Source organism: Numida meleagris, chromosome 1 (genome assembly GCF_002078875.1).
Source record: "Numida meleagris isolate 19003 breed g44 Domestic line chromosome 1, NumMel1.0, whole genome shotgun sequence".
Lineage (NCBI taxonomy): Eukaryota > Metazoa > Chordata > Aves > Galliformes > Numididae > Numida > Numida meleagris.
The window spans coordinates 122,885,566-122,910,400 of record NC_034409.1 but is presented as its reverse complement, the minus strand read 5'-3'; the positions used below and the strand labels follow the sequence as shown (position 1 = coordinate 122,910,400).

Here is a 24,835-nt window from a genome sequence, read left to right as displayed (position 1 = left end):
CTGGTTAGCAAAAGAGCTATAAGCAATGTAGAATCCGCTAATCTATTTATAGAGCTTCTCACACTTATTTTAAATCTTCTTTCATACTCTCATGGTTTTTCAGTGGAGATTTTTATATCTTTATTTTCAGATAGAATAACAAGACAAATTATTCTAAAGCATCTTGCCTTTCTACCTGGTAATACCTGGTCACTCTGAAAGTAATGCCTCCTATTTATTTCCATTGAAACTAGAACAGCTAAAAAGAGCACAATAACACTATTTGATAGAGCAAATTCTTGCTACAAAACATTATTTTTCAGTATAGCTATTAGCTATGCATTTTGGCCAGTAATGGACAAGAACCTGCATACTACGCTTATAAAAACCTGCACCAGCAGAGGTGACTAACTGTTTCGCAGCTCCTATGGTGTTGTGGTTCCTAGGAAAATGTTGCCCATGCAGTCCATCTTTCATTGGACCAAACGGGTGGAAATCATAAGGCGCCAAATCCAGACTATACAGTAGGTATGGTAGAGCACTCCGGTCAATATTGATAATGTTCATCACAGTCTTCAAACTGGTATTGCAAGAGAAAAGTTGTCTTCTTCCCTGGCCTGACTCTGGAAGTACAAGCTTTCTGCTTGGCAAGTATCATGATGTAGTGGCCAGACTTGATGGTTTGTCTGAGCTCCAGGTAGTCCAGGAAATTTGCCCCATTCCTATCCCAAAAGACAGTGCACATTAATTTACCTGCTGAGGGCTGTGTCTTGAACTTTTTCTTTGATGGGGAATTCATGTGTTCCCACTCCACAGACTGCCCTTTTGACTCTGGTTTGTAGTGGTGATGCCACGTCTCATCACCAGTAATGATACGATCCAGCAAACTGTCACTTTCAGCGTTGTATTGGTTCAGCAGGTCCTGAGAAACTTTCATATGGTGTTCTTTCTGTTCCTGTGTGAGCATTTGTGGGCTCTACCTAAGACAAACTTTGCAATACTTGAACATTGCCACCATTGTCTCCAGTGTATCGAAGCCGATTTTCAACTCCATACAGAGTTCCCTGGTCATAATCCACCAATTTGCATGACTGTCTGTATTGTGGCTTGTCTCTCGCATCACCGTTGCCACTGCTAAAATACACCACCCACCACCTCACCGTGCTGACATCCACTGTTCGATCTCCATAAATGTTCAGCAAGAGTGAATGGCAACAGCTGCCATTCTTTCTGCATGGACACACCTTTGCTTCATCTGCACTTCTATGTCAGACTCCATTGTGTCAGACTGCCCCTCTGCTGCCATCTGTCACATGACAACAAAATGTAATGGGGTGCTGGCAGGAAGGTTCAGCCTCTACTGCCATACCACCAATGTCCATCTCTGATGTTGTGGGCCAGTGTAATAAAATAGGAGGCATTACTTTTGGAGCATCCATCATAAATGCTATGTGTTGAGGCAGCAGATGAAGGATATTCTGAATCAATAAGCCTTAGAAGTAAGGCATGCTAAATTTATAGAGCTAGTGTTTAAATACAATTTAAATTCGAACCCCTGTAGTTCAAGGAGTTTGGCAAAAACAAGGTTATTAGATTAATTATGTTTACATTAGCTGAACCTCAAGCCTCAAAAAATTATATTAAGCATAGCCATAAAAGTAGCTTACAAGACCATAAAAATGTTCAGTTTTCCTTTTTTGTTATTTGTTCGTTAATCTCATCCTGTAAAATTTCTAGGCTTTCTCATAAGATATAGGCAAATAGTGGGAGGAAGAGAGAAATGACAAAAAGAAATATATATGGCAGAAAAACTGTGTAAAAAGCAAACTATACCTATAATATTTTAAGTATTTTGCATCTGGAAGGCACAGAAGCACTTGAGATTATTTGAAACATTATCATAGCAAGATCACTGATGGGTGCTTTCATACTTCATTATGAAAATGTTTTCAGGTCATTCTGATAGAAATTCAGCATGTCTAAAATTGAAGTAAGAAGTGAAACTCAGTAATTATATTTTCCTTCTTAATTCTCTGTCAGACTACAAAAATTGCACAGGAGAGTATTAATAGAGTTGAACTGTCTAAACCATTATTGTTGCTCTTTAACAAATCTTGGCATACTAAGGGGAGTTCCAGTGAACTGGAAAGAACAAATGTTGTGCCAGAATTTTTAAAGGTTAAACAAGATGATCCAGGTAACTGTAGGTCAAGTTAAATCATTGGAAGGCTGAAACTAGATATGTCCAACAAAAAAATTAAGAGATGACAGCATACATAATATCAGCCAGCAAGTTTGTGTAACTGATCTTACCAAACAAACTAGCTTTTTCCAAGATCACAAAATACAATGACAAAGATAATTGTGCTGACGATAATATACTTAGACTGCTTTGTAGCTTTTATGTATTCTTGTTGACACTATGTGTTTATAAATAAAACAAAATAGCAATGTGTAAAATCAGTATAATCCAAGGTTATCAAGCGGACTGAAAACTGACTAACAAACGTCTTGTAAAGTGATTGGAGATGGGGTATATTTATCTCAAAGGTTGTTTCTAGTGCAAACTCACAGGAATCTGTTCTTGGCATGACATTACTCAATAGCTTTATTAGTGACCTGGAAGGAAATATAAAATGATCCTTGAATGCATTTGCAGCTGACACTGTATGAGTTACAGTGACTGTTCACTGGGTTTAAAAGAGACAAATACAGCCAGGGAGACTCTGTGCTTCAAGTCCCCTGCTGCTGGAGAAGCAGAGCGGGCGAAGGTGGTTGGTCTGCTGACAGTGGAGTCAAATCCCTTCAGTACAAGATAGGACGTGGACCAGTTAAGCCTCTAATTGCATAGCCGTGTTTAAATAAATAAATGCCTTTTCACATAAGTGACTCTTTCAGGTCTTGTCTATGCCAAGAAAAAGAAGCAGTACCTCAGGCATATTTTTCATTTAAGGTCTCTCAGTTGGTAGCATAGGGATTCTACCATTGAGGTGGCAGAGTGTTTCTACTTCCATGGTAGGAAAATGCACGCCCCTCTTCTTGAGCTGTAAAGAAGTCAAGTGTTTAGTTTCTGTTTCAGTTTGTTAATTCTTATCCAAAAACCAGGTCCTGTAGTGTTCGGCTTAGTTCTTTTTGAACGTGCACTTTTTGGAGCACAATTTGAAGTGGCCGAATTCTTCAAAGTGCCATGTTCTTCCAGAAGTCAAACTTTTAAAAGCTGAATTCTATTTATTTGAAGGTGTCTTGATTCAGAGACCAACTCCAGGTGAAAACGTTGGCCTCAGTTACTGAAGTCAGGCTTAGGTGATGTCTGCACTGTGAGCGTTCTACCAGCGTGGAAGTACAAGCACACAAAATGTTCCTATGGTGGATATATTTATACCAGCAAAGTAGGTGCATTGGCAAAAGCGAAACAAGCTACACCAAAGGCACTGTTCTGCCGTCCAAATTATTTAGGTTCAGATTTGCACCTCTTCAAGTTCCTGAGAAACATTCTTTCACCAGCAGCCATCCTCACTGCTGATGCAGTCCTGTGGATTGTTTTCAGAATGAGAGACTGTGATTCTACAAAACCATACTGAATTTAGAACACAGAGATTTCCCATTCTGCTTTGTCTGCCCAAAACAGAAGCAGATAGTTATTTGTCTTTCAGGATGAAGGGCAGTAACCAATATGCAGTAACAACCTCAAAGAGGATTGAAGAGAGGGAAATGGCTAAACCAAGACACATCAAATCACAATGTACCTTTTAATCCGAACTATGCTGCCATCTGTTGTGAGTGACAAATCCTATCATAGATTCAAATGCTACAATTAACTACCTTCCCCACCCAGTCCAATCTGCCAATTCAGTTGTTAGTGCTTTTCAAGTTTAGTATTTTGATGGGCTGATTGATTGTTTGAGCTGCGTTCCTTTTGTACCACTTACATGTACCTTGCACCATCAAATCTTTATCTGAAAATCAGCTCTCCATCTGTCTGTGGCTTCTACTGCTCTCCTATAGGACATTTTTTGTGATGGAAGTCTGGCAATGCCTTGTTAGAGTTAAGGTTGCATAAGTTTCCATTTTCACTCATACTTTCACTACTGAGTTTGAAATTTTCCATGTTTTATGACATACGCTTGATAAACTATTCCTCAGTGTAGAATCAGTACCATGTCCAAGATAATAAAAACCCTTTCTGGATGCTTGTGCTAAAAACATATCAGTGAAATTTTTAGCAGCTGACTTGGGACAGTTTGCCATTATACTTCTGTATTGTCATTTGTTTTCTTCCCAACCATATGAATTAAGCTAGTAACGTAGTTGTTTTCCTCTGTAGATTCAGGATGACAGCATTGTATTGATGCTGATTGATTGATTGATGTTTGACAGATTTTCCTAGAAGAAAAGATTTTCTCCTAGGTTTTAAGCATAGGCTCAAAGGCACATAGAACATGATTTGTTTCTGTGACTCACAGCACAAATTCCTTTTAGAGTTAAACATGTGCAAGTGAGGGCCCTTCATTAGCCACTGGATGTTAGCTATATCCAGTGCATCTTACTCTCGTTCTGTCTTCAGAAATTATAAGTGACATGGATATTCTGAAGCTTTTGGGATTTCAGCATTGTGATCTTGTCCGGTCAGGTGCTAATAGTGGAAGAGTGTTACCTTATATTTTTTTCCAATGCCATTTACAATTTCTCAAAAAGGAACCAACAAAATTTGAAAGAAAATATCATCTTTATAACTCATTCTCTCTTTAAATAAATTTCATACAAATTATAAACAAAACATCACAATTTGCACAAGTACATTTTCAGAACAGAAGTTGAATATTCTGTTATGTCAAATTTGTGCTTTAGGCAGCAATTTTTACTACACATGCATATGATTTTTTTCTCTGAAGTCCATATTTTTTCTGTGTGAGGTATATTTTAAATAATTGTTATAGTACAGAGTTCCTGAGTCACAGATGTGAAAAGCGTATGAAAATAATTCAGCTTAAGCACAGCATAAAATATTGGCCTATATAGGTCAGCTAAATTTACTTCAAAACGAACTGCTTCCTTTGCATAGGAAGGCTGCTGCTAAGTAGAAGAGGAATATATAGTGCATAGGTTTTGCTTAAATTATTAAAATATACATTTAGAAGAATAATTCATGAGAAGAATGAGGCAGTTGGTCAATAAAGGCACTTGGCTAGCGTGTTAATAAAAAAATGTAGTGTGAACTGTTCATAGTGTCTGTGAATAATGATTTTTCCTTTTTTCTCTCCTCTCCTCTCTTCTTCCCTCCACTGGTTAGTTCGAAGGAGAGTTCAGGCTGCATAGTGTCCAACACTTCACAGTATGAGAATAGTTAAGGTTGGGGATGACCTTTGGAGGTCATCTAGTCCAGCTGCCCTGCTAACACCAGGGTCAGCTTGAGCAAGTTGCTCACCGCTGTGCCCAGTTGGGTTTTGAGTACCTGCAAAGATGGAGAGTCCGTAACCTCCCTAAGCAGCCTGTTCCAGTATTTGATCACCTTGACATTTAAAAATAAAAAAAGGTGGGAGGAGAGGTTATGTTTAAATGGCATTTCATGGTGTGTTTCAGTTTGTGCCCTTTTCTTCTCATCCTCTCACTGGGCACCACCGAAAGCTCCATCCTCTTTGTACCCCTCAGGCATTTTTACACATGGATAAGAACCCCCTGCGCTTACCTGCTGTAGGCTGAGCAGTCCTGGCTGCCTCCTCCTCTCCTCATACACAACATGCTCAACTCCACTGGTTATCTTTGTGGCCTTTTGCTGGACTTTTTCCAGTGTTTCCCCTGAACTGGAGCCAGCAATCCAGGTGTGTCACACCAGTGCTGAGGAGAGGACAGGGATAACCTCCATCAACCTGCTGGCAACTCTCAGCACAGCTCAGGATGCTGTCGACTTTCTTTATTGCAGTGCTAATTGCTGGCTCAGGTTCAGCTATCCCAGCCTCCTTCTCAAAGTTGAGAAGTGTCCAAGGTCTCTTAAAGAACCTATACATAAAGCTGCTGTTGAACACTATATCACTGGAATGCTCTTGAAGCTGTATACATAGCTATGCTCTAGTGGTAAGGATGGAGATCTTTTGTTTGTGAAGGGAAAAGTACATCCTTGAAATGACATCCTGCCACCCAAAGATCAAATACACATTTTAGTGCTCTTCCAGTAACCATCTGTAGCTGTATTATTTCTGTCTGCATGCGTATTGCCACTGATTCTGGTACCACATATATTCTGCCTGTGATGTGCAGTATCTGTAGTTCATAAGCGAAACTCAGCAGCATTCATGTGTATTTACTTAGTTCCTATTTGCATGGGTACTTTTTTGCTAGTATAGCTGGATGCTGGTCAGGTATAACTGATTAAAGAAAAGAATGTGTTTTTTAAGGAAATACATGAAAATTGGTGTTTGAATCCGGCCTTGAAGTTTTTGTGCCTTTATTTCCTTGTTTGTAAATGAAGTTAATACTATGTACAGCACCTCACAGGAGATAGTAAAAGGTTATAGTCCTAAAATATATTTAAATCCTCTGGAGAAAGAGGTAATACAGTATTTAACAGTGTTTTGCTATTATTTTAGTTCCTACTTGTGAATTTATCGGCAGATATATATTGGTTGAATATATTCATAGAAATTAATGCAGTATGAATGAGATCCTGATGGTATTTATTATTCAGGAACGAGTGTGAAAGCTGACTGCAGGAATTCTTTCACCTTTTCAGCGATATGATGGTAGGCTTTGGAGCAATACAAATTCCGTTTTTAATTGTCTTGGTTTAGCGCAGATCTGATTTGTGGGTATGCAGCTCTATTTAAGCTCATGATACAAATCCGATCAACTGGAAGTTGGTTATAGAACCAGCGTTTGTGACCTTTCTTGAATTACTTGAGGTATGTAAAAGCCACAATGTTGTTGCAGGAGCGAAGTGTATGTTGTGGTGACTCTTTTGGATAGCAATGCTTGAGAAATTTGACAAAAACAGTTCGGGTTTAAATAAAAGAGTTAATATTCCTATCTAATGAGAAACTGTCTGTTACCACACGTTGCTTGCAATGTAATGTAATGTATACAATCTCTCCTGCACAATATGAATGTAGTAAAGGAGAGTGTACTTTCAAAAAAGGTACAGAGGTTTTCACTAAACTGCCACTGTTTTTAATTTTCTCTTCTGCTTTCTGTATTTCTTTTAGATTAGGGAGGAAGTTACCGTATGATTTCACAAACAATGAGACTGATTCTGAATATGAAATTATACTTCCTAGTTGGAGGATGAATGACTGCTGAAGAGACAAATCCATTTTTTGAATAAGAACTATGTTACGCACAGTTACTCACTCTGCTAGTAATCATTTATTCTCTTTGCAAATACTAAGTAGATTTTAAGAAAATCGGGGTCAGCATTACAAGACAACCAGCTTTATTGAGCTGCACTTCCAAAAATATTTTTTATGGTTATCAAAGCTATAGATCTTGCCAAGGATGAAGCTGCTAGGTTAAAGATAATTACCTTTAACTTTAAAGATAAGCAAATCGGTTGCTAAGCTTGCAGCACCTCTGTATCATATGGAACGTTCTGTTAATCCACATCCCATTGTGCTCTTCTTTTCATGGAACAATGAATACAGACTAGCAGTATTTGACGGTCAGCTTCCCAAAGTCCAAATTCCACAATGGAGAGGAAAAAGTACATTTACAGCTACAGAAGTTATTTGTTTTGCCATGCTTGGTTCTGGTTATATTTACAGGAGAATGCAGTAAGCTATGTGATGGCCATTTTTATGTGCATTTACATGCATGGGCTTAAAGTTTTGTGACCAGATATGTAGGTTACGTACATGTGTATAAACAATAATTTTGAATGTTTTGTTTGATCAAGCAGTCCCTTTGAAACTTCTTCCTCTGTCTCATTTACGCCTGTTGCATAACAGCAGCAATATAAATGTCATGTAAAAAAAGCAACACTTTGTGCAGAATTTTCTAAGTTCTTATGAAGGAAAAAAAAATACACAGAGCATCTTGTTTCTTTGCCATCTGCAAAACCCTGCTTACTTGGTATTTCCTTCTAGGTCTCTCAACAGTTTAAAAACTTGGCTATTTTCTTTTTTTTTTGGCCTGAAAGGTGCCGTGCAGTGCTAGATCTCAGACACTGAGCAAACACAGCTATTTGAAGTTATGCAAATAAACCTTTATAAGTTTATTCCGTAGCTCATGTTTTTGTTCTGATCATCTAATGTCCGGATCTTAATAGCTTACATAATTACAGTATCACAGCAGTATAGGGATATTAAGAAAATAGGATACTGGGGGCAAAGAAAATATCTGTAGATCAAGATGGCTTTGCTTAGTAAAACCAGCAAAGTGTCACATATTCGTCTGTGTAGTGCTTTTCCTGATAGTTGGCCAGACCCAGTGAAAGAAGCTGTACCTGCAGTACTGCAGTTTTGCTAATAACCTGCATGTGGGACTTTCTGCCTGCACAGCTCTGGCAGTTGTACATCACACTGCTTCACATCTCTAGCCAGCACAGCTCTGTTAGAACTCCGTGTGTAGTGGCCATCAGCAGAAACCATCCTAGAGCAGAGGTTCCCGAGTGCCCACTGTGTGTCAGCCACAGTGTCCTACTTGCCACTGCTTGCAGGTGTATGTTACAACTGATAAAAAAAGAACATAGCTTACAAAAAAAAAAAAGTCAAGAGTACATGACTGTGAAAGTCTCTTACATGAAAGGGATCCTTCCAATGTTGCACAACTCTTTGCATGTTTGGTTCCATGAACAGGGCTAAAAATAAGAGAGTGGTGAGGTGCTGGAACAGGCTGCCCAGATTGGCTGTGGGGATGCTCCATCCCTGGAGGTGTTCAAGGCCAGGTTGGATGGGGCCCTGGGCAGCCTGGTCTAGTGCCAGATCTGGAGGTTGGCGGCTCTGCCTGTGGGGTTGGAACTTGATGATCCTTGGGATCCCCTCCAACCCAAACCATTCTATGATTTTATGATAACAATATCCCATTGATTTAGAAGGAAAGGATTATTTGTTTTTTCTTGCAGTTACCTTCCAAAGTTACTTCAAATCTTGCCCAGAGTTGCATTAAAGTGCTAGGTCTGTGTTGACATTTATTTGCAATTGTCAGCCTATTTACACAGAGCGACTGAAAAAGGGGGATTATTTCAGACCTTGTTTTCAAAAGATTTTTTTTAAGTTCCTCTTTCCATTGCTCATGTTCTGTTTTCTGTCTGTATCGTATTTCTTTTTGTTAATTTGCAGCACTCAGAAAGACTTAAACAGTGAGTGCCAAGTATTGCTCATGAAAAGATCATTTCCAAGTAGTATTAATCTTTTCCAGCATATTTTCCTGCATGAAAAGAAAAAAAAAACCTGCCAAAAACATTCTTTAATGAAATAATTTTGGGTAGCAGACATTTACTCGGAATTCTTGGCAGAAGGTGAACAGGTCAGATGTCCAAGAAAAAAGGGTGTAACGTTTAATATTAGTGAATAATGGCTTCTACAAAACTTAGGGTAACCAGGCACATTATAATTTTAGCAGCTGACATAAGCTACGGGTAGGAATAATTTCTTTGTGAAGAACGTGTAATACAGGGCACATTTCCTAGGGCTCTGGAAATAATTTTAATCGTTCTGCAATCCTAATCTTGAAACAAATGTACAGGCCCTATTGTTCAGCTGATTTTTCTAAAAATATATTTCAACTGCAGTTCTTATTTTAAATTGCTAATGTGTGTCCTTGTTAAGCCCTTTATGTAATTCCAAAGGTAAGTCTTCAAAAATAAGCAGACACTGCCGAAACTAGAGAGGCACTCTAGTATGTATTACTGAAAAAGCTCAGCTAGGGGAAGAATCTCAGGCTGCTGTGAATAATAAACAAGATGTGGCTCAGGATTTTTACCCACCTATTTTTTAACCATTTGTAGGCTGTTATCAGTGGCTCTCGGCACCAAATATTACTAACTGCAACAAAACATATTTTGGAGAAACCAGTGTTTTTTCTGTAAAAGGTATGCATACGTACACAAGGGTTCTACGAGCATATTTTTATGTCTGTGGTGGTTTCACACTAAACTCCGTCACAAGCGCTCTCTCACTCCCTCCCCTTAAAGGAGGAAGGGGAGAAAATATGATGAAAGAGGGCTCGTGGGTTGAGATAAAGACAGGGAGATTGCTCGCAAATTACTGTCACGGGCAAGACAGACTCAGCATAGGGAGATTAATTGTAACGTATTGCCTATTACTAACAGACTAGAGCAGTGAGAACGTAGAGCGAGCAAACCACCTTTCCCCCATCCGCCTTACTCTCCCTCCTCCCCCCAAGCAGCACAGGGGAACAGGCACTGGGGGCTGCGGTCAGTCCGTAGCCCTTCATCTCTGCCATTCCACCCTGGCCACTCAGCCCCTGCTCCATGTTGGTCCTTTCCAAACCGATCCCTGTGGGCTTCTCACGGGCGGCAGCTCCCCCAGCCTTCTTGTGGGGGGTACCCACAGGCCGTGCCTCTTCCAGGCCTCAGCCACCGCCACTCTGTGGGCTCCTCCGTGGCCACACGGGGAGATCTGCTGTAGCGCAGCGGTGTTTCCCTTCCTTAAATCCGCTCTCCCAGAGCACACCCGGTGTCGCTCACAGCGCAGCTCTGGCAGCGGCGGGTCCCTTTGGAGCAGCTGGAGCTGCTCTGCTCTGACGCAGGGCACTGCTGGGCTCTGCTCACAGAGGTCACCCCTGAAGCCTCCCTGCTGCCCAAACCTTGCCATGTAAGACCAAGACAATGTCTATATAATTACATTTAGACAGAAATGTAAGAAGCAAGGATGGGGATTCATGCTGTGTTCATAATTCACACTCAGTGCATCCCATCAGAAAGGGAATTCCTGCATTACAAAATGGCAGCTGCAATAAGTGCAGTGAAGAACATCACTGGGTTCTCTTGAGCAATGGGCTAGAAATGGTTTAACTTACTTCAGGAGCTCAGCTAGCATGTGTTACATCCAGGATCAATGAAAATAAAGTTGTTTCAAGTTAAGTTGTTTGCTTCTGGTTTTGCAGCCAGAAGTTCTGTTCTTATGTGCACCTTCTAAAGTGGGCTCAGTGATACGTGTTCTTTGCTTCTCTACACTAACAAATCTAGACCTTCAAAAGCCTTAGTTTTGCATTAATTGTTTTGTTCATACATAATTATTATTTGGAGGAAATGATTTTGTTGATAGTTCTATTTCACTGTTCTTTAGTGGAATTTCTTTAAACTGCGGTGGTGTGGCTCTGATTTATTTCAGGTCACCACATTGCACCATTCTTCCTTTCTTGCCTTCCAGCTCAGATGGCATTCCCAAGACCCAGATGTCAAATTTTGGACGATCTTTTTCCACTGTTTGCATCTGGTTTCTTTGGCAAGCTCAGCAAGCTTTGGAGTTACTTGGGTTTGGTGTCATGGTAAGGCTGCCAATGGGACTGTCAGGGACATCCTTTCCTTCTGTGTGCAATATACTTCTAAGTCATTATGCTGTGGAATGTTTCTGCTTGATGTGTCTGAATCTCCCAGGAGTTTTGCACTTATGCCCATTTATGGTGATAAAGCTGATTTTCTTTAACCCCATTCACGGCCATCTTTGTATCCCTGCAGCCTGTACAGCTACAGCCAGCTCTTAAATGTGTTCCATCTTTGCATGTATTTTACATCAGTAGAAGTATCGGCAATAATGCCAGTCACGGGATTACCATAAGAAAACAAGCACTTGTGCCATGAGAAGAATGAGATTGCCAGTGAATCACATTATAGCAGTTGCAGAGCTAGAAGTTACCAAGCCAGAAGTTTTAATCATTTGTGCAACCTTCCTTATTTTTGTACCCTGTACCTGCCAAATACTTTATAAGAGAACAGTGTGTTATGTCAAGATAAGAATTGGAAGACATAGCATTTGGAAATTCCATAAAGAAAGACAGTACAGTATTAGAGAAATCAATGAAATAAAATGTGTTGATTATTTAACAGTGCACCTGGAGGTAGTAGTTAAATTATTATAGAAAAGGGAGTTGACATCTGTCTCTTAAGGTAATAACATCACTAGTTTAGTGACTTCAGGAAAACAAACCTAGAGTCACTGCATTTTGAAAACCTGTCTGGACTGCCTGAGTGAAAGAAATAGGAAAAGTCATTAAAGGAAATGTCACAGACCTCCATATGATATCTCACAGTTTTCCTGGACTGAAGACAACAATGGGCATGAGTTATTCAAAGATTTGTAAGAATGGGTTATTACTTCTACTCGATTCCTCATAGAGATGTCCGAGATGTGCGTTAAAGACAATTTGATGTTCATAATTATTTATTCTCTGTTTCATTCTGTGGTAGTGAATGTTTCACATAGTATGAAGAATCACATAGTATGAATAATTAAATTGAATAATTTGTAAACAACTTAGAGACAAAATGTGTTTAAAAAAATTGAACACTGTGTTAAGTAATTTTGTGAGGATAAAAAAATATCCATTTAGTTCATAAACAGAAGCCTTGCACTATACTCAGTAGACAGCTTAACTGTTGCTAGTCACTCCTGAGTAACTGGCTAAGACAGAAATATGTCAAAAGACGTTGCTTCCAACAGACTCTTCTTTGTCAATCTGCTCACCTGCGCAAATGCAGCAGTGGGTGCTGTAGCTATTGCACTTTAAGTTTAAACAAGGCTGCTCTTTACAGTGATAAAGGAATCAGAAAATGAAGGGAGCACTTAGAGAATGTCAGTCAGTTGGATCTATGACTGCTAGATCAAATAGCACAGGGAATACTCAGCAGCACCCCATTTGCGTGCTTAAAAGAAGGAATGCTTAACTCAGACCAGGTGAGGCACATCTCCAGAGGAGACAGAGCTTTCTTCAGGCTGCGTGGCAGCCCAGCTAGCTCTCCTTCCTATGCTTGCATTTGCTAGGCATTGCTTCTGTGAGCCAGGCATATTGCACACAACTAAAGTTACGTAGCCTGCAGATCAATCAGCATGCAAAGAACAGCATTATGTTCATTAAACAAAAAAATCAGTGGCAAATACTGTCTGTCAGGGAGGCCATTTTTAACTGAAAAAGGAGCAGCCAAGGGAAAAAAAAAAAAAAAAGCCTACATTATTTCTGTTTTTGCAGTTGCAGCAAAATCTATCAGTGAAATTTTGCAAAACAGCCCTACATATGCATTTTTTGGCACTGCCTAGGGGAAGAATTCCCAAATGACTGTGTAGCACCACTGATAGTGTATGCAGGCACCTCAATGTGGGAAGAGATGCAGCACAGAACCAGGATCTGTTATCTCTGTTGGTATAAAAGTGATGGAATCTCTGAATGACGAATTTCACCCACTTTTCAAGTCAAAAACACTTGCATAGCAATTTTCGTTAGGTTGGATTCATTTCATTGTGTCATTTTTTCTGTGTTCATTATGTCCTCAATGCTTTTATGTTCTGCAAAATCTTTCCTGGTAGACTAACTATCCCACAGCTGATAGATACCTCCTTTTAATGTGATCATATGAAGTCCTGCAGTTTATCCATTGTTCATTTGGATTTTTTTCGTGTACGATAATGTTTTTACACATTGTATGTAGCTTGATGGTTTGTGTTTTCCCATCTTTTCTCTAGGCTGAGGCAGGAAAGACCTGGCAGCCATCCTCTCAGGGCTGCTGAAAGATGCCATTTGGGGCACTAGTCATGTCATTGTGCAAGTGACTGTCCAGCTCACTGGTGCAAAACCAGTTCCAACATGTGGCCATGGTCCCTCTCTTTGGCCCTTTGTGTTCACGTCTGCAACCTTAAAAACTCAGAGTTTCATTTCATGTATCGTCAGAGGTTTTACTACATTAAAACATCACTTACTGGTGCTACGTGGGTATAAATTAATGCTTTATGGAGTGATTATTACAGTCATGGGGCTGACAGAATTTGTAAGAAGTAATGCATGTGGACGCAGGTTTGCAAAGCTCTTCTTTCGTTTCACTGCTACTGCAGCATTTTGAGTTTTGGTCTGCCAGAATGGCATACCATGCCGGTCACATCCTTCCCTAAGACTGCCATTTGCAGAGCACATTCTCCCGCTGTTCTCGCTCCCTGACTGCCTTGACAGCCTGCACAGTCATCGAGGGGGTGGTGCTGGCTTCCTGGCTTTGTGCTGCCTCATGTGGTTTCATGAACTTCAGAAGGAGGGCCAAGTTAACATTTGTAACACAAGCATTTAAATAGCTAGCATTTAAAAGAAACTTGCCTTTGTTTAGTAAAAATCACCTTTTTATATGACTGAACTATAAAGAGCTGCAACATAGCTATATAATTCAGTGTACTCACAGAGCCCTGAAGAGAACTGATGACATCTGTTAACTATAAAAGCAAAGCTCACATGATTTTTCAGTGTTATCAAAAACCTGACGTGGGTACAGCTTCATTCAGAATTTTCTTAACTGTGTTTGTGACTTTTAAAGCCAGTGTACTTCCATGTGTTATATAAATTCTATGGTAATACAAGAAATCAGGAGATAACTAGCTATTGGTTGGTTGGGTGGTTGAGTTGTTTCTTTGTTTTTCTTTTAAATACTATTGTACATTAGGATTTTTCTGAGAGGGCTAAGGAACACAGTGTCTAGCAGCACTCAGTTAAGTAGTTTCACTCTGTTGATTTTCATTATTTGGATCTTACCAGATAAGATTTGGGAACATTTGTCTCAGCTGCTGGAGACCTGAGTAAGATTTCTATTCAGTGACAGTGTATCCAGGGGTTTTTTGTTTGGTCCTGTCAGGGGGGCCTTGGTAATAGTTACTTGTCATGGAGAGAAACAGTCAAATGGAAGGATTCATTTCAATAACACAGCTGTGTTTTGTGCTGAGAGGTTCCTTTTCTCACACGCGGTCAGGTGAGAGGTCTTGCACTTCAAAGACTTGGCAGCTCAGTACTGGCCAAAGAGGTTAGCTGTATGCCATGTTAACCTGTCTGCTGGCAACGATGTGACTTGAAATGGGATGTGACAGCAATCAGCAAAAGGTTCTGCATGATACCATATGCAGTAATGAAGGTGTAGTTAAAATTAAGGCTGCTGTAGATCCGTAGTAAGTTTTCCACTATTTTTTACCATCTTCTGTGGCTGTTTATTGTTTGCCATTTTTATGCCGTCTGCCTTTTGATCAAATTAGAGACCACTTTACAAAATTATGAGCTGCCAGCTCACAAACTAGCTGCTGTCTCTTTTAGTAGGGAACTTCAGTGCTTCTGGACAACAGCTTAATTATCTGAGTCTTCTGCATTTTTAAGTAGTCTGGCTGATTAATCTGTCATGCTTTTTAAAGTCCACTGCTTTTCAAGAATGTGTTATTACTGTTGTTGTTTAATTTAAATACATATAAATATACATTTAGTGGGATCTGATTAATTGAATGCCCTATATTTACATATACATAGAGATTTCAGTGTTCAGCGATTAAACCCTAGGTCTCTCTGACTCAAGCTGTGTGTGCTGAGTGTTTGACTTCCTTCTCATCGTGGTACCCAGCAATGCGCTTGGATGTTCTGCAAAACAAATAACAAGGCAAAAACACTGCCCTGCAGATCTATTTTGGTTGCAGCGGGAGGGTCCGGCAGCTCATAAACTAGACCAGGACATAAAGAATGAGACAGGGTAAGGGGGGACCAGGGATTGGATAAATGATACTGCCGTTTTTCAGGTGTTTTTTCCCTGTGCTTTGTTTTCGTGCTTGTGGTCATATGTAATTCTTCTTATAGGTGGACCTGACACTTTCTAAAAAGTGTCCTAAACGTTCCCAAAAATGGAGGACTACTAGGAAAGGGAAGTATAATAGGGAAAGGAAAGGACAGAGGCTGGAGGAGAAGAAAAGCAGTGGCAAAATGAAGTGTATAGGAGGAGAGAATCACAGAGAAATACATACCTTGGTTTCAACATGTGGGAGGCACTCTGTTTCTTAGCTTGTTTTTGCTATCTGTCTATGATGGTAATTGACCTGGTTGCAAAAAGAGTCTTGAAAACAGTTTGAGAGAGGGAGAGAAAGTAGTGCTGTGGAGCGAGCCCAAAATCCCATCCACCAGCCCACACACAATCGGACATTGCAGTGATAGAGGGGAAATCCCTTAACGGACAAAACTATAAATGAAACTACTGTTGACAAGGGGAAGAGGCAAAGCTATATTTAACGGAAGTATTTTCATTTGAGAACTGCTTTCTTTTTCTTCTTCTTTTTTTTCCTCTTGTCTGGTCAGCGGAGACTGCTAAGACTCTTCCTGTTTGAGACAGCGCATGGGTGGTTTCCCCAAGGCTTTTAATGTTAGATTAATGCTCTGGAGACAGTGTGGTGATAAATGGGTTCCTACGGTTACATCTACATCCTGTGCTCCCTTCCCCCACCACTGCCTGTGCACCGTGGGTCTGCGGCCTCCAGGCCAGACAGCAGTGCCCAGCGGCCCTCCCACCCACTCTGCTGCAGAGCCTCCACATTCGTGCACAAAAACACATCAGTTTACAGCATCACAGCCAGTTATTTCTAGGACAGTGACAAAAATGAAACGGCAAAGAGTAAGCAAACAAAACGGTGAAGAGAATGGCAGAGGGTTGAAGGGAGGGCCATCGAATTGGCTCGTCATCCGCAGTTTGACAAATCCCAATTAATTACTTTTGCTGTTGCTGTTCACTTTCAGAAAATAGGTTTGCAGGAGTGGCCTTTCTGTTGATTCATGCTTAATGGCAGTGCTCTGCGTATCATATTACACTCAGCAATAAATGTGGATTTTAAACTTCTCTCTTTCATAAGTGCACGGCTCCCCTATGTGAGCTGCACCGATGCCCTGGTGTTGTGCGGTGCTGGCAGGGGTGTCAGCACTAAGCTTCAGGAAGCACTAACACGAAAACGTAGACAGGAAAATGAAGACCTGAGTTATTTTTATTATTAGCTGAATGTGCCCTCGTGGTGACTCGTGTTTTTCATGTTTGTTTTCATTTTCAGCTGGACGGTTCCCATGATTACTCTCCTGTGCGTGCATTCCCGTTTTGGTGTGATGCCTGCTGCCCATGAGATGTGCAGGGCTACGCACAGGCCGCTGTGGGGCCATTGGCACAGCTCTCCTTAGCCTCTGCAGCAGCCTTCCCCCAGTTATGCTGCAGTGTCTTTTGCATCTTGAAGCAGAATTATTTTTAGACCATGAAGGTGTATCTGGCTGGTGCATTTAGATTTCATGTCATGGCTTCCTTTTCCTGCTCTCAGGTTTCTCCCACTCGGCCTTCACGTTCGGTATCGAGAGCCACATCAGTCAGTCCAACATCAACGGAACACTAGTGCCACCTGCTGCACTCATCTCCATCCTTCAGAAAGGGCTCCAGTATGTGGAGGCTGAGATCAGCATCAACGAAGTAAGTACCCCCACAGCCACCCCTCACACCCCTCCCCAGCACCTCCAGCCAATGTGCTGGAGTTCACCAAGGGATGCATCTCAGAAATGCACCCACCACGCGTCCTCACATTGTGTTGATGCAGTTTCCTTTTGTTCCTCACCCTGTTCTGCCCCACCCAGCAGAGAGCCAGGCAGCTCTGAGGTACACATTTTGTTTTTTGGCTGTGGCACCGAAGCCACCTCTCTGTTGCTTATGTGGATTTTACAGTGTTTCCACTACCCAAGGCAACAGAGGGGGTGCAGAGATTCCTGCAGAAAACAGGATGGTGTGTCTGCGTTTACAGTCTCGTGTTTTCAAGGTGACAGCAGAGTTTGACAGGAAAAGTTTGCAATGTAGGTTAAAACTTCAGTCCCTGCTGCCTATTAGAACCTATTGCTGCTGTTTGCAAGGCATGAGGAACCTGACTAAAAGTCCATTGAGGTCAATGGAGAGATTCTTCTGATTCCAGTGACTTTGGCTCAGATCATACAGAGACTGAGCACCATCCCATCACAGACATGCTGAAACAAGTGTGTGTAAATTTTCATCCTGCCTGGGTCACTGGTTGTCTGTGTGCATTGTGTGAGAAGCCACAGAGTGTCTCTGTTCTCATTGAACTGCAAGGGGAAACAAAGAGGGCATGTAGGAAAAGCCAGTGTTTTTGCCCTGCCAACCTTAAAGGCGCAATACTTCAAGAGGAATGGAGCATGACAGATGAGCAAGTGCTGCATTACAAAATATTTACCACAGATAGCTGTATTTTTCGGAGATCTATATTAATGCATAAAAAGCTATTGCTTTTTCCTCTATAGCTGAATGTCATATGTGAATGACGTGAGTGAGAACAAAGGAATATAAAATAGAGAAAAGGCTGTGTTTGTACTGTATGGTTTGGAAATCCATTTGTTTTTATCTTTAACATTTTATATGGTTTTCTTTTTATGGCCCAGTACCATGTTTAAGAGTTGTATATGTGTTTTTTAATTGGGGCAACGACATCTGACATTTATGCCAAGCTGCACTTCGATGCAGTTGTAATTACAAACCAATGTGAGGAATCTCTCTCAATTTGCTGCTACTTAACATTTGGCCTTGCGCCTGATATTAAAGCTACACAGTTAGAAACTTTCACCATGAACAGCACCTCTAAGTTCAGGTTGTATGAAAGGTGTGCAGTCCTATTCCTGTGAATCCAGATTCAGAATTAACTTCATTTGAGAGAATAATCTAAAAATACGTGTGTTGTCACTGCTGTGATTTATTTTGCTCTCCAAGTGGTTCAGTTCTGTTTGAATATATAGTTAGAAGTTCTGTACAGCAAAACAAAAGCCACTGTTTCTCAAGTCTTTGTGCCAGTAGTGGCTGCAGATATACTGTGTGTGTGTATTACTTCAAAGTGGTGAGTAATCATGAGTTTATAAATTAGTGTGTATAAAATTAAAGTATTGTTTGTGATTTGTGTAAGGACTGTCATGGAAATACTCCAGTGAGCATTTCTACAGTTAAAAATGTAGGATGCCAGGATCCACTGGCAAACGTTTGTTTTTCATATTGTAGCAAGGACTTGAGCCAGGATTCGAATAAATGTCTATAGTGACAGTTACATGAAAAATGTTGAGAAGAAAGAGGTCTTCTATGTCTTCTCTAATGACTCTTTCCTCTGTTTTCTTCCCCATGAAGAAACAAATATGTAATATTTTAATAATGTAATCGTAAGGGATAATTCAAAGGATAGTCCAAGAGAAGGAGACTTGAAAGCCAAACTGTTATTTTTCTTTAGTAGTTATTGGTATCTTTCGAAAATGATAATTTCCCAACTGCTTCATCTATCCACATCCAAACCTTATCTCTTATTCCTAAAACCCAAATCTTTCACCATTGTGTCTTGTTTATTTCAAAGAATTAAATGGAGTTTGCGGAAGATCGGTAAAATGCCACTGCATAGAGCCTTCAAAAACCTTTCTAAAACCCATATTTAAGGTAATAGGAAATGAAAGTGAAGCAGAGCTAAGTAGATAAAGCAGTTGTTGACCTGAGTCTGTATTAAGTCTTAAAAAATGGCCCTTGAAGGTTTACTCAATTGCTTGTTAAACGTGAAGCCTAATTTACAGAAATCAAAATGAAATCTGTAACTATTGTTAATGAAACTAGGGGAAAAAAGGGAAAAATAATGGTAAAGCAGTCCTGTACAATCAGCTACAACTGGTGCTGCTGGGCTGATGAATGTGGTGTAAAGAAACAGTGAATTTGCATATACATCTCATTTTGTCTGAGGTTCGTTATTCATCTACTGCTTCCAGTCATATGCCCCTGCTAGTGCAGGAACGCAAACCATTCAGCCAGTATCTGCTTGGCTTTGTCATGACTTTAGCCATTATTCTTTCCTTTTCAAAATACTAAATAAACTTTCTGTCATAATTCAGACAGTGTGTTTTCATAACATTATATTTTTGTGTCTGTAAAGAGTTTAGCTGCCTGATTTTCCGTAAATTTTGAACAAATTATGCTTTCGCAGAACACAGCCTAGTTTTGTTTCTTTATAACATTGCCTCTTTGCCAACCTCAGTGGTGAAGAGCCTGAACTTTCAATTTTACTTTGGCTCATTTTCCTTGCAGGATGGTACAGTATTTGATGGCAGGCCAATAGAGTCACTGTCTCTGATAGACGCAGTGATGCCTGATGTTGTACAGACCCGGCAGCAAGCATTCAGAGAGAAACTAGCTCAGCAACAAGCCAGTGCAGCAGCAGCAGCAGCAGCAACGGCAGCAACAGCGGGAACAACGACGACTGCTGTTTCCCAGCAGAACACACCAAAGAACGGAGAAGCCACTGTGAATGGAGAGGAGAATGGGGCACATGCAATAAGTAAGCCAACCTGTGCAGCTACTTTCCACTGCTAGGCTAGATTAGATTTTGAATAATCCTCGTGTCCTTTGTTGGTGTCTGTAAGATGGTAAAACTGAGGGGAATCGTTTCAAGAGCATGGGGTATTTCTAGAAAGATTTCTGACTAGACAACACATTTTCTCTCACAATATTGTGTTTTACTGATTCTCGCTTAGAATACAAAAACTTCAAATATCTTCAGAATTGCAAGTTGAAACCAGTGTCATGAAACGGAGCTGTATGCAGTTTCCTTGGAGCAAGCTGTCTATAGACTTCATTAATATTATCAGCCTTACAGGTGCTTTAATACATGTGATAAAAGTTGTGACAAGCTGCAGCCACAGTTGATCATTGTGGCCAAGCTACAGGGAGATGGGTTGAGAGGCTGGGACCTGCAAGCCATATTTGTATGATTAAAGCATGACCAGAGCATAGCACTGAGCACTAAATATCCTGTGATGATCCAGTGCCTTACTGCCATGGTCCGTGATGCAGTTTGGCCTATACATTTCTGTACAGATTGGGCAAGAACCAGATAGAAGCCTGTACGAGCCAACAGACACTCCTAGCAGTTTGAAAGCAGAAAATTTGTTTTGAAGGCACAGAGGAGAGGATTCCTTGCTTTTTTATTTAAAAAAACACCATATAACCGTTATAACACATATAACCATATAACACCACATGCTTAGTCATACAGCCTGCTGCAAGTATCAGTGTGAAGGTCCTAACTACCTCCTGTAGACTGTTCCTGTATGGGAACAGTCAGTCCTCCAGAGCTCTGAATTCACCTTTGTTTACTGATGACAGAGAGAGATTGAGCTCATGTCTTAGACATCTAAAGTTAGGTGTATATACCTGTGGGTGTAAGTAAATGCTGATAGCTGTGCTAACATTATTGAGCAGATGTGATTAATGGTTCTGGTTTCAGAGTGCAGACCATATTAGGTCATTGGCTAACAACTGAAATGAAACCTCAATACATTATATTTTTCAAAAGAAATTCCAGAGGAACATGCACGGCAGGTTTTGTAGGAAATCCAAAGAGCTCTTTGGTTTAGACAAGAAACCGGTCAGGACTGCTGTCATGTAACAGATTTTCTTTGTTCTGCAGTGTAGGTGCCTTTAACAGTCTCTGTCTTCTCTTTGACTTGAATAGATTCCTCTCTTGGTCAGTAAGAAAAATGCTTTCAAAACAGACTTTTCTTCAGAGAATTCCAGTTAGACAGAGTTGTTTCCCCCAGTAACACTGAAATGATTTAAAATACATTTTTCTTTTGAGAAAGCAATTTTAAAAGTTCTAAAAAATTCCAAAATGTTACCTGTTTTAAATCTGTGAAATGTTAGTATTTTACTTCCAACTGATCCTTTGTTTTGAAATTGAACTTGTTTCATATATAAAGTGGTACAAACAGAAATGAAAGCATTTTCAAATTTATCTAACACCGACTCTTTTTGTTGCTGTTATTGACTCTTTCATTCTGATTATTGCTAAAAATTTTTGGAGAATGTCTTTCTGTCTCAGTAAACAAATTCTGAAGGTAGAAAGCCAATTATCAGATCACAAATGCAGAACTTCTCAGACTTACTTCCTCTGATCTGGAGAAACACACATGCTATTGTGTTAAAAAAAATGAGAGCCTTTCAGATCAGTTCAGATGTCTGACCACTCTGTAAACCTCAATCTCTCAGATCTGTCATCATATTATTAGAAGTAATAGTTCTCACAGCGGCTTTTAGTAGAAGTAGCTTCATGAACAGTTGTGAATGTTTCTTAGAGTATCGAGGAGTAAAAGTCCTGTATGACTTTCTCATCCAATATCTGCATGAAGCAGGATGCAAGAGCATGACATTGGTGTTGTCCAGTGAAATTTCATAGGCTATTAGACTGCAAATTTCAAAGCATAAATGGGCCTAAGGAGCCTGCCAGGCAGATAGGTTAGCGGAGCCATGGCAGTGGGAAGACAGAAGGTCCTCAAGGAGTAGCTGGCCAGCTGGCACATCTCATTGGCAGCTGCTGTTGTGCTAGTTCATCATCCTGAGCAAAGAGGTGAGGTCTGCAATTTAAGGAGAAGGGGACTTTAGGGAGAAGCTGCTGAGAAACACAGAGACAGATGACTCTTTGTGTGCCTTCCTTGCCCTGGGAGGACTATAACCTTTCTTCTGGGGTCATTCGGAGGATATTGACAAGGTATCAACAACTGCAGGCTGAGGATTGTACTTGGGAGATGCATACAGAAATGCAAACCTGATGCTCTCACCCTTGGACAGACCTGTTTAAACTGCAAGAGATCTCCCTCAGTAATTATCAGAAACTGGTAGAAATAACAGATCTAACTGGCAATTTATTGCATAGATCTGATTAATGGTCTTACACTTTCCTTCTTTTATGATAAAGTTAGGAAAAGGTAATTATGTAAATGAATTAACAAAAAGGTCTTGCCCTTCCTTTTTATTGCTTATACAGGGCAAACTACATATCCAGCCTTACCTTCACCCTTATCGCTGTGTTTAGAGTCTGTTCAGTCTAGGATAGACTAAGATAAAAGATATGGCAAGAACTTAGATTACACCAAAACATTGAGGGCAAGATCAGAAGAAGTTTAGGATGGGACATAAAATGGGAAACATGAAAGCTGAGAGACCTACTTTGTAGGAAAGAGTGTTGATACAGAAGATGGGAGAGAATTCCTGAACCATAATTTCTGCTGTTGTTGGACTCGACAGAACTAGCATATACGGGGATGGTTTGGGTTAGTGTGCTCTTCCTTAGCCATAATTTAAGAAAGAGAGACACAGGAAAAATCTAACAACAGTTTGAGGTGCAGATTTAAAATAAGAAAGTAAAGGAAATTGCTACCTTCTTTTGCTGCTTCCTGAGTAATGTTTTCAGTTTTGAGTCACTTCAAAAATTAGTTTAAAAGAATTCTCATTGGATTATTTTCCAACTCAAATATTTTTTACTGTCGTTTTTATCATTATATTTGCAAGGATTGGGTTGGGTTTAAGAAAAATAAATCCCTGAAAAAAAACACTCAACCTAGCTCCTTTATTGTAGGTACAGCCATAAAGAACAACTCCACTGAATGGCCTGTCAAATATTTAACTCAAAAATCATTTCCTGTGAAAAGTCAGGGTTAGCACTGGTAAGAGCTTAAAAATACATTACTTTTGTTTAAATTTAGTGGGGAAAAAAAGAGCTGAAATCACTCACTGGTATGTTAAAATTACATTTAAAAAAATCAACATAATTTTGGGGGCAGGGAATATAACTTTCCAGTGATTGTGTATTTTTAATATGTTTGAGGAAAAATATTAGAATATAGTGTAGTCTTAACCGGAGATGGCCTTTAGAAAATAGTTTGTATTAACATTTAAGCACAGTCCTTCAGTATGTGACCTGCAGACTAAGTTTTTCACCTTTGAAGGTCTGCTGCACTTGGTACAACTTAATCATGTCTATCTGAAAAGAGCCTGAAGCAGTATCACAGATGTATGAAGCATTCTGTTTATTCAGTGGGGCATTTTATGTTTTGAAAAGAGTAATCCTTTAAATATGAATGTTCTTTAACATCACTACTTAATTACATGATGAAAAACAGGAAGAAAAGATATACAGAATGAACATTTGGAAATAATTTGTGAAAGATTTCTCCTCTTTCCCTCCCTTTTCTCCTGAACCATCAAAGCTGTAGCGTCAAAATTTCTGGTGGAAAACAATAGAAAATAATTGTGCAGATACTTCATTGTTTCCAAAGGCCAGTCAGTCTTACATGTACTAAAGCAAGTATCACTTGATTGCAGGTTTTTTTCATATCACGAGTTTCTTCCTTTTCCAGAGTAATTAATAACATTCAAAGTGCATATCTAGATTCGTCCATCTGGCCATGTACAAACAAAAATACTTCTAAATATCAGATGCTCTGATCACACCTCACAACTCTGAGACCTTGGAGTAAAGCTGCTTTCAAGTCATCATTTGGTTTTATTCAAAAGTGAAAAGCAGCTCTTCCTTTAGAGCCAGGCAGGTAACAGTAGGATCAGATGGTGTAGGAGTAGTATCTCATTTAATTTTTTAAAATTAAAACACTTGAAAGATCTCACTGCGTGATTTAACCCCAGCTTCCAATTCACACTGTGAACAGGACACACATGAATGCCTGATAGTTACCATGCTGCTGTTTTTCTCATCAACGTATGCTTTAAACCTGGTGATTCTTTGCTGTGGTGAGACATGCAGGAGTTTGAGGCTCATATCTCCTGGCTGGTTTTAACAGTGCTTTGCTCTGTATTGCCCTGATTACTCAGAATATCTTATCAAAGTTCCCAGCTGCTAATGTCAGGCTGCATCTCAAGTATATCCTGACAGTATTAATTTTACATAGGGAATTATCAAGAGCAGCGCTCAGCATACGTGGGTTTTACAAAAAGGCATTTGTAATAGCTTAGTTTTATGCAGCCAGTCCATAGGTATTAAGTGTGGTTAAAAGTATGGATACTTTGAATTAGGAACATGAACCGTGAAACTACTTAATGGTTTTCTAATTTTAATACCCAATGTTG

General features: G+C 40.0%; 1 protein-coding gene across 2 annotated transcripts in view; it reads left to right on the top strand.

The window, feature by feature from the left end:
• TBL1X (transducin beta like 1X-linked) overlaps nt 1-24,835 on the top strand; it is a 195,832-nt gene that overhangs the window by 141,766 nt on the left and 29,231 nt on the right. For both annotated transcript variants that reach the window (XM_021410852.1, XM_021410844.1), the window contains 2 exons: nt 17,223-17,368; nt 20,006-20,255. In XM_021410852.1, the coding sequence (XP_021266527.1) occupies nt 17,223-17,368; nt 20,006-20,255 (396 nt within the window). The remainder of the gene's footprint in view (nt 1-17,222; nt 17,369-20,005; nt 20,256-24,835) is intronic.